This window comes from Chelonia mydas, chromosome 7 (assembly GCF_015237465.2).
Source record: "Chelonia mydas isolate rCheMyd1 chromosome 7, rCheMyd1.pri.v2, whole genome shotgun sequence".
Taxonomy (NCBI): domain Eukaryota; kingdom Metazoa; phylum Chordata; order Testudines; family Cheloniidae; genus Chelonia; species Chelonia mydas.
Genome location: NC_057853.1, coordinates 80898634 through 80909330, shown reverse-complemented (window position 1 = coordinate 80909330; position 10697 = coordinate 80898634). Strand labels below are relative to the sequence as shown.

The following is a 10697-nucleotide window of genomic DNA, read 5'->3' as shown; positions in this document are numbered from 1 at the left end:
CACCCTTATTGTTTCTTTTCACAAGGAGCTTCTCTTCTGTGGAAAGAGCAGGAACGATTTACTAACAGGATTAGTTCCGTCACTCGAGCTCACAATGGGGGGCCCCCAGTGTTGAAGTCCCATCTCTGTCAGAGTCCCTCTCAGATGCTCTGCCTCCCTGTGGAGGAAGAGCTGGTGATGCAGACAGGAAAAACCCCACAGAATCCCATGGGATCAGTCCCCTATGCTGATTTTCCACTGGGGAGACTGACTTGGGTTCAAGGGGGGTACAGGAAGCCAGTCAGCCCCTGCCATCTCTACACAATGTAATGACTTGGTATCCCAAATTAGCCCACTCTCCATGCAAGCCCCACACCCCAGCACTAACCTGCCAATATGCCTCAGGTTGGCTTTGGAGGGATTCCCTCCAGGGATGCATGGTTCAGTCCCAGAATGCCATTCAGTCCTTGATCTCTATGCTGAAACTCTCAGCATAAGTGCCAGTTACGATGAAGTTAGACAGCTGTTCATCAGGAACTGAACTGAGATCATCACATCATTTTATATAGGTCACCAAATGACCATCAGAAGGTAACAAATTTCAGTTAATGCCAGAGCTCTGCAGTTAAAGATAGCTTCAGTTTTAGAAGGGGTGACTGAGAACCTCAGCCTAAACAAAGCAACCTGCCAAATCATCAGCATAATGCAATACAACATGATGATAGTGCACCACCCCACAAAGCTAGCCTGGGTCACTGGACAGTCTCAGTGAGATTCAGGCTCAAGCCTTTATCTGTGAGACTCTTAGACTCCATCTGAGTGACAGGCTTGCTATTCCAATCCCATGAGCTAGTCAGTTCGTTTGTAGGGTTGTATTTAATCAATACATCAGTTAAAAGCGTAGCTGTGTCTTCCCAGATTTTCCAGCACTTGGGATCTGTGGAGGCTCTGCTTGGGGAGCTATCACTGACTTTCACCAGCTCTGGCATGCTGGCCACCGGCCCACGAACAGCAAGAAATTCAGACAACAGGCAGTTTGGAAAGAGATTTATGTACTAGCGTCACAGAACAATTTCAATGTTATAATAAAACATCATGTTACTGTTTTTTTTCTCCTTGTTGTTTTAGCAGAAGGTTCTCATTATCACAGGAACCAGAGGAGAATTTGAGGTGTTGCTCTTGGCATTTTTACACTCCATTGGGGAAGGCAGAAATTTACAGTCAATTTGTGATGCACAATTTCCTTCACTCAGTTTATTGAACAAAAACAAGAACCACTTTGTCCATGCATGCTACACAAGTGTTCAGTAAGGCTTCTCCATATTCACACACTCACACACACACACACACACACAGTAAAGCTGTTATAAGCCAATATGGTCCCAAATCACAATTCAGATCTGTATTTGGACCTGAATTCAAACTTCCACAAATTTGTGGGGGGATGGGAGGGGTAATTTAAATTCTGTGGTCTGGTTTGGCCCACTATAATGACAGGCCTGAAGTATGGATCCAATTGGGATGTAAACTTCCCCCAAAGTCTGGATCTGCTGTTTTTGTTGAGGCCCAGTCCTATTTATAAGACAGAGGAGAAATATTGCTCACTGATTCTCAGCTCATCAAGATGAAAGTTCTTATGTTTCTTGGCCTTAAAGAGGGATTGAAGAAAGTTTTAAAATACACCACACCTAATAAAACCCCTCTCTAATGTGTTTTTAGCAGATATGTTTAATTTCCACTTCTGCAAATTATCAAGGACTATATTGTTTAAAAATTGGTTCCTCCATCCACACATTTCCAAGCCCAACTTCCCCAGCTACTCAATGTTGGAATCATTCCTCCTGCAGCAGGGATAAGGTATCACCCACATTGACAACGTCCCGGAGCAAGTTCTTGTTCAAATATCCCGGACAACCCAGGCAAGACAAAAGTACAGGTGACATGACCTGTTTTACAGACACTTTTTTTCTTCCCTGTTTTAATCTTCTTCAAACTCCTTTCTGGTCTCCCCACTTTCTCTTTTAATGTCCCCCTTTAGCCCCTTATAACAGCTCTCCAATCCTATACGTTTAAGATGTAGCATATACTGTGCTGTCAGCTCAAACCCATCAATACCTCTTCTTCTTTTAATTTAAACTTCCCTTCCAATACACCTCTAAGATCAGAATAGTAATTACAAAGTAAACCCTGCCTTCGCCAGGCCATTTTCAAATTGTCTCACATTCATGCGTGTTTGTTTTATTACTCCTCGGAAACCCCTACTGCCCTTCACACCTGCAGATGAAAATTAAGCTCCCATTTCAGTTCCCCTCAGGTCTAGGCACTGTATCTGATAAGTGCTGGCTGACACAACATGACATGCCAGACCCTTTCTATAGGCGCACCAAAGTTTGGGCTTCTGGCATGACCTCTCTAGCCAGTGGCTGAAGCTCCTGGGCAAGCCAAGCCTCACTTGGGCAACCCTCACAAAGGAGCAGCTTAACGTGATAAAAAATGCTACACCTGGGATTGTGCCTTTGGGGCATCCCAACTCCACACTTCAATTCCCCTTGAACACTACACACAGACACTTTCAGGATATATAACTGTGCACCTGCACACACATACACATATACACACACTCTCAGTGGGGGAACACACTCACAAACACACCCATGCCTGACAAGGAAACTTGGTCTTTCTTTCACTAAGCAGGAAGCATTGGTGGCCAGTGGGAGGGCACTGTCACCGCTGGCTCAGGTGTGAGACCACGTAGATAAGGCCCACCAAGAGGAGGCCACGCACGCCCACCATCATGAGGAGGAAGAGCAGCAGGATGGACATCACCGGCTCCACCACCTGGTTCCCGAGGTTCCAGAGGGGGAATCCCATGTTCACTAGCTGCTGGTTCAGTTTTGAAAATGGAGAGCGCCCCCCAGGCCTGGCAGCCTGCTGGTGCGGTCGAGCATGGCCTGCATTAGGCACCACGTTGAAAAACTCCTGCAAACATAACAAGAGAGAGAAGGAATTCAGCCCGCTGAATCAGACTCACAGAAGGGGTGGAAGCTGAAGGAAAGAACAAGGCAAAAATTTCAGAAACGTTCCTATTATTTAATTCAGAGTAAAATATCATCCCGAGGTCATCAAGAGAGACAATGCGGCAGAGAGCAGGCACCACAACTGACTGCCCCTCCTCTCACAAACATTTCTTAGGGACTGCTTGGCTTTTGCACTCTAAACTGAAGTTGAAATTGTGGGGAGAGAGGAATGGAGAGTAGGATACATTAGAACAATTACAGGTACTGCACCTTTTGGGCTACACCTCACAGTACACAATTTCACCCACCCACCCTGTATGTAAATCCCTTGGGGCCAGGCACACGCACCCATTTACACAAGTGAAGGGGAACCCAGCCAGGTGGAAACAGCAGCTCCTTCCCTGAGAACCTGAAGCCCTTCCAAACTCTGCATGGTCAGGGATTTATGGAACTGGTGGAGGTGGGGGGTGGGTGTGCCAGGAGAGAAGGGGATGGAGCCAAGGATCGTGCTCCCCTAACTACTACCAGATTTTTTAAATCCAAGATGGAGTCAATGCTGTTCAAACCAGCATTAGCTCTCCCAGCACATTACCAACTGCCCACAAAGGAACTTACAATGCACCACTTCAGTAGGACAGCTGACAGCAACAAGATTCCCCCAGAGCCAGGCTGCCATGTTCCTGGTTCTAGGAGGACTGGCAGAGGGACAACCAATGCAGGAACATGGGCATTTTGTTGGCCAGGATGAAAGACATTTTCTGCACCCCCAGAGCAGCCAAGCAAAACACAAACAAACAGAAAAGAGCAGCACAGTGCCCTCTGGAAGTTGGCACCCAAGACAACTGCCATGATCACCCACTCCTAGAACTGGCCCTGAACCAATGTCTGGGAATTAGAGAGCTTAAACCAATGTTTCCTGCAGATCCCTGGCCTCAACAGTCAATCCATTCTCCAGGCCAACATACCCACATTACAGAGCCCAGCAGCCACAGCGCACCGTGATTTGCAGCATCTTTTCCCCTCCTGTGTGTTTTAACTTGGTCGGGGTGGTTGGGCCCTTAACGTGAACTCAGATTCCTACCCAAATTCTGCACCCACAACAGCACTTGTCATTTCCGCTGCCTACCCCAAAGATTCTTCCAGTATTTTGCAGTAAAATGTGGAATGCTGCTTCTCCCAACTCTGTCTTGCCTAGTCCTCTGAACAGAACGTTACGATCAATGTTCCCTCTACATTTTCTTTGCTCTGAGCAGGTTCCAAATTCCAGTGAGAGCTACATTTTTGTAGCAATCTGAGACTTTTTTTAAAAAAATCTTTTTACACTATATTACATTAAACAGTGTAAGGAATTTTTAAAACAACATGTTAGTAATACACATGCATCTGGGACAGACATGCATGCGGAGTACCCATTACCTTTCAAGAGCTTGAGTTAAAAAACACACACAGTTAGGAAACCAGGAGCCCCTATCTTTCCTATCATAAGCTTCTACACCCAGCCCTTCCCAGGAGCCTCAGCCCTTGAGGGAGCCCGCTACCACACCTTCCCAAGAAATCCTGCCTCCCAAACCAGGGTGCCCGGGAGGCTGTTGCCATTGCAGCCCAGAGCGGGCAGGAACACACAGACCAGGCGCTCCTGCCCCAGCAGCTGTGGCAGCACAGTCTCCCCCTCCCCCCATGCCACAGCTCCCTGCCAGGCCAGGCTCATTTCAGCACTGATAGCTCTTGGAGGCTGCTCCCAGTGGCAGGGACTAGCCTCTCCACAGCCGGCTCCATGAACAGCCCCCGCCCCGTGCTCTACCTAAATGGCAACCCTGGTTCCTGTCTCTCACACACACACTCCTTACCCATCCCTACTGGCTTGAGGTTTAACATGGCACAAAAGAGGAGCTGCTGCATGTTCTGGAAGCAGGGCCCAGCTACCAGCCATGCTTCCAGCCACATGAGGTGTGCTGTAGGTACCGCACTGCTCTGCGGCCGCACATGCACACAGCTGAAAGGGAATGTTAATTATGAAGCATCCATTGAAGACGTAAATCTTGATGCACATCCATTTCCTTCAGCAAAAAATCTAAGCAATTACAAAAATACACTGCACTTCTTCACACTTTTCTGTTTCATTACCTGCCAGGAGGTGTTCTCCCTGTGCTGTGCATTTGCTCTCACCCGGGGGTCATCATCCTGTACAATATCTCCATTGGCCAAAATCCGGACCATCCTTGGGGTCACGCAATATACCCACCCTGTCACACCTGTAACACACAGGAGAAAGGACCTGTAGTTCCCCTCTGAGCATTATTAGCTACTTCAGACTGATCCAGGAGGGAAGAGAGGCTCAGGGGGAACCAGTTAAACATCTTGGGCCATATTGTGAGTGCAGTCAAGGAGGGATATGCAAGAAGTTTCCCCCACTCTTTGCACGACTGCATAAGGGCCCCCACAAGAGGCCTCTGGGGAGTGTAGGAACTATTCACTCCTGATGCCTACCAGGAAGCAAAGACAGAAAACAAGGGGTTGGTAGGAGTAGGGAGCAGGTAAGGGTCATGGTGCAACCCACATTCCTCACCAGCTTGCAGAGGAGGACCTATGCAACAGGGGTGAAATCTGCTCCATCCTAAGGAATGTGCTCACAGAGAAGCCCAGAGACATCATGGCACCTTCTCCCCAGCATACATCCTGGTGTGATGCAGCTCCACATTACACCATACCAAAGGTTGTGGCATTTACATCACTATCTAGCCTCTTGGGGAATGGGAAGATATAAGTGTGTCTATCTCTCTCATTTTATCTATTACTTACCCACACTATAAATGTATTTTTTTTATGGACACAGCAAAAATCCCACTGCCAGAAAATGAAAAAGATACTTTTTCATGGCTATGGAATCCCCAGAGAATAATATTTTTGAAAAGCTGTCAAAAATTACTTTTGAAAGTGTCATATGAACATAGTTTTAGAAACTGCAATAAAGTCAGCTGTTTTACAAGTTAAAAAAAGGTTCTAAAATACCGTAAGGTTTTCCCTCTTGTAATAGCAAATCTCTAAGAAGCAGAACCTTAGGAAAAACATGCATGGAGGGCTCTGCACAGAAGAATATTTTGCGCTGTGATTTAACAAACATGTTTCTGCTGATAAATTAAAAATTGGTCTGACCAGTCAAATCTATAACACAGACAGGAAAACTGACCATTACAACACATCTGTCCAAGGGATCTAGTTTCTGAAACCTGGCATTTGTGGTTTCCAGGCTATTAGAACTAGCAATGCTCAAAGCACAGGGTGAAAACTGGAATTGACCTGAACCTTTGCCTATAATGCAAACTTATGGGTTTTGGGGGGCGGGGCGGGGTAAGGGATGGTTAGAAACTTCGATCCAGTGCCCAGGGATGAGCAAGATCCAACATAGCAGCTATGCCTTACCACCACAGTGCACAATACATAGGGACCCCCCCTTTCAAAGAGACAGCTAGCAGTGTGTTTCCCCTCTACAAGACCAGGTTCAGAATGGCCTGTCCCCAGTTTGTCATATGAATCTGAAGGCCAGTCTCTCCCATTCCCAGGAGGGCTGACAGATGCACAGACACATGAGCATGCTGATCATACCACATATGCTGGACAAGTAGAGGCAAAGCACTAACAGATTCCTCTGGGTCAGGTACATGGCTTAAATTAGCCTGAGCAGGAACACTATAGTATCCAAGCTGCCTGTGTCACTCTGCACGGGACTCAGAAACTCTTCTTTGCCTCACGTTTCTTGACATAATTTTGAAATTTTGCAAGAAGCAGCTCTGAGGGCGGTGGGAGGAGAAGGGAAAGCAGAAGAGGCGGTACTGCTTCCTGAGCAGATTACCGATAAACTGTCAGAAACAGCATACTCACCTCGGCGATTCCCTCTCTCTGTTCACTCCATACAGTCTGACTGACTTGTACCCAGACTGCTGCTTCCTCCGGGCTGACATCACAGGAAGCTAGCTGAGCGAGGTGAGCGAGCAGGCAGTTTCTCTTCTAGCCACGGGCTCTCCAGAGCTGAGCAAACCCCTCTTCAGGCGCCACAGTAAACTGCATTTCTCTGAACTGGCTGTGGAGATTAAGTGAGCTCTCTTTTGAACTCCGCCCCTCTGTCTCCACAGTATTTATGCTACACTCCTCTCCCTTGGCCTGCATGTTCATTCACACCATGACTCTGATCACCCTGCTCAAAACAACTCTAATAATCCCGACGCATCTGAAATCTAGGCATGGCGAGTGCCCCTGGCACAAAGAGAAGGGAATATGGGGCAATGCTCCCCGCTCCCAGATCTCTGCTACTGGCCCCAGGGGCGGGGTCCCAGCTGCAGGCCCTGTGCCCAGGACTCCACTCCTGGCCCCATGCCCACCCCCAGACTTTTCCCCCTTACCTCTGTCCGACCACACCCCACCCGAGACAGGACAACTGCTCCAGGCCCCAGCTGGGGTGGGGAGTGCAAATGGGGGTAAGGGGGCTGGCTTTCAGCACCCCCACTATTAAAAGGGTTCCAGTGCCACTGCCCAGGCTACAGCCTATCAGAAATCTGAAACACTGACCACTTGTTTCCAAATCTGTAGGACTGTCCTGACTTTCACAAAGCTAACCCACAAGACAGGTTTGCCGGGCAGTTAAAGTGCCTCAAACTAGGATGAATTCATGGGCTGGGGATGGTATGGGATTGAATTTGGGGCCAATTGGGGACCAGTTTGTAGGCTGAAACTAGGGTAGGGCTTGTGACTGGTTTAAGGTTGTGAGGCAGCGGGGGTGCTCTGGTGAGTGTGAGATCTGGCAAAAGTTTCTGGGACCAAGCTAGGGTTAACATTGGGACTAGTTTAGAGCTAATTTGTAGGCAGTGGCAGGCGAGGATATGGTTTGGGGATGCTTGTTAACCTGGGCTGGAGTAAAGTTTGGTAGCAATTTGTGGGGCCAAGCTAGGTTTAGTGTAGGGACAGGTTTGTGAGTCCTGCCTAGCAGTTGGCAGCAGTTGAGTTTGTGGGTTCAGACTACAGTTAGGCTGCTCTAGACTTGTAAATTCCAGGACTATAACACAGTTTAGTAACCTGGTTAATTCTGTCCACACAGGAATACAATGCTCTATAACACCATGAGGGTATTACCAGGTTCTGACATAACAAATGTTGCTTTGTAGAGGCACTCCATTTCTCCTCAGTCCAAATTACCCTGTGTAGAGTTCACAGTAACAGTTCATTTTCTAGATCAGAAGGCTTTAAATGGGACATGTTTATTGACATAAGGATGGGTTATATTTTGTCAGTCTGTATCTAATTAGGCCTTTGGCATCAGCTTAGTTGAAACCAACTGGCGGGACCATGTGACATGGACAGAGAGACAGGGTGGTGACCCTGTTCATCTCCTCTGGTCTCCCTTTGCTTGCACCTCCGCGGGGAAGAAAAGCATCCAAGATGGACACTCACAAAGATAGACCTTCTTCGTTGGGGGGCCCCCATTGTGAGCTCGAGTGATGGAGCTAATCCTCTTAACAGATTGCTGACTTCTTTTCTAATAGACAAAAATCAAAAGGGAAGTGGGGAAAGCTGGTTTGGAGTTTAGGACCACAACATTAATCCCCCACTCCTTCAGAAATAAAGAAAATCTTAAAGAGACATTGTCAAGCCCTTTAGCCCACACATTTCACTTACTTTTAAAACTGAACTGAATGTTGCAGATGCCCTCTTACTCCTGGAAATCCCTTTGGGTTTGGCTTTAAAATCAATCTCTCCAACTCCAAGTATCTGAAGGATAAAATGTGCAATCTCTGTTTGTGCTACAGGCCCCACACATACTGCAGGTTCCATCTATATTGGCCAGATAAACCGTGCTGGCAACTTTCTAGGAGTTTAATGTGATCATATTTAGTCCTGAGCAAAAGTGCTGAAAAATGCTCTGGGGGAGTTTTTACTAGTTTGTTCCATGTAGTGTTCAAGTCTGTTCAGTTTAGCCTTTTGTGAAATTGTGAGGACCCAAAAACTTTTCATGGATCAACTTCAATTTTCAAAATTTCAAGTACAAATATGGGGTCAAGGGCAGCTCTTTGTCGCAATTTTGGCTTGCGGAGAGATGACAAGGGAAGGCAGAGCAACACACAGATAATCACACACAGAATTTACAATATATTGTGTACACACACGACAAAGCATTACTGAGTCCTATGACCTATGGTCTGCACATATACAGCAACAGGAGTGATAATGAGCCATAAAATTGACATAATAAATTCAGGCACAGGATCAGCAGTAGCAGAGGTAGACAGGTCTCCTGTGATTTCCCAGTTAGAATCCTTCTCGCTGTTTTAAGTATTTAGGGAAAGCATTACTGAATCTGACCTGTATATGTTTCACTAAACACATGCTTTGAATACACATTGGAGGGACAGGAGGCTTACACTTCTCTTAGTACTGCCAACTGTTTTCCACTACCCAGTTAATGCTAAACTGAAATAATAATTTTCTTTTCCACTTTAAATTATTCTTACTCCGCTTCTATCATTACAAGAGAACTGAAATAAAAAAATAAAATCTCAGACAGACTACATATGAGCATGTAGTAGACTAGCCTCCACAGAACAAAACCAAACGAACCAATCAGTAAAAAAGCACTCAGCAAACCAGCCTACCAATTGAAAAATGAGGAAATTTCAAGAGGTTCAGAATTTAGATGGTTAGCCAAACTATCCCACTAGACAGCTGTGTTGTATACCAATGCCACACTGGTTTGGGGCCCCACTTCTCCCTTAGTGTAGGGGAGAGCAAACTCCACAAGTTTCAACTAACAGAGATTCCTATTTATTCTTCCAGAGTTTCCCTCTACCCCATTAGCACTGAAATCCCCTAAAATCCAGCCTTTTTGTTTGGTGTTGCTTTTTCATTCCAAATTCATCTTAGTAACTAAAGTTTATCATATATTTGTCATATATATGTAAAGTTGTTTAGATATTTTTAATTGCTGAGTATTTTTGGAGGATAAAGATAATTAAATGTTAAAATTGTAGTGATCACTTGACAGTAAGAAAAAAAAAAGAAACATATGGGCTCTTCAGTTAGCCGTTGGCCCCAATGAGATGTGAATTAAATAGCTTTGAAATTTAAAACAAACTTTTCCCCGTATTCAGTAGGTTAGTGTTGTTTGAAAAATTATAGCCATTAACTTGGCCACCAGAGGGCAATCATATTGTATTTAGAATGCAATTCCAGTCTATTGATATTGTTAATGATGAATAAAATGCATACAAAATTAATGTCACAAATATGTCACATTTTTCACCTAGTTCAAACCCAGATAAATGCATATGTACAATTTCATGAAAATCAGACTTAATCTACTATAGTTTGTCTATTCCAAAAGTTTAGCTGTGCATGAGAGCACATAATAAAAGATAGTTTGGCTCTTTGTTTCTCTGTAAATGGACAACATAACAAAAGGTAGTCTGATGGTGATGTTAAAGCAAGATATCTGAGCAAAAATATGAAAACGCTTCATGGCTTTGTATTATAAAGGCAATTTCCACTTATCCCCATCAAGTTCATTCCCCTACAGATTGCAGTGGTAATGCTCTCCATCTACTTCCAGCCACACTTCACTTAGAACAGCCGCAATATAAAATTCCCTACAAACCTAATAAAATTATGAATTATTAATCACAACATCTTGTACTCAGCCACCAACAGCCTTTAATT

General features: G+C 45.4%; 1 protein-coding gene across 1 annotated transcript; it reads right to left on the bottom strand.

Annotated features, from left to right (window-relative positions):
- Positions 1-1011: 1011 nt before the first annotated feature.
- FAM241B (family with sequence similarity 241 member B) lies at positions 1012-8523 on the bottom strand. The gene is made up of 4 exons (XM_007054655.4): positions 8439-8523; positions 6876-7074; positions 5121-5248; positions 1012-2958 (listed from the first exon to the last, which is right to left on the bottom strand). The coding sequence occupies exons 3-4, from the start codon at positions 5211-5213 to the stop codon at positions 2704-2706; spliced, it is 348 nt and encodes a 115-aa protein (XP_007054717.2). The 5' UTR covers positions 5214-5248; positions 6876-7074; positions 8439-8523; the 3' UTR covers positions 1012-2703.
- Positions 8524-10697: the final 2174 nt, after the last annotated feature.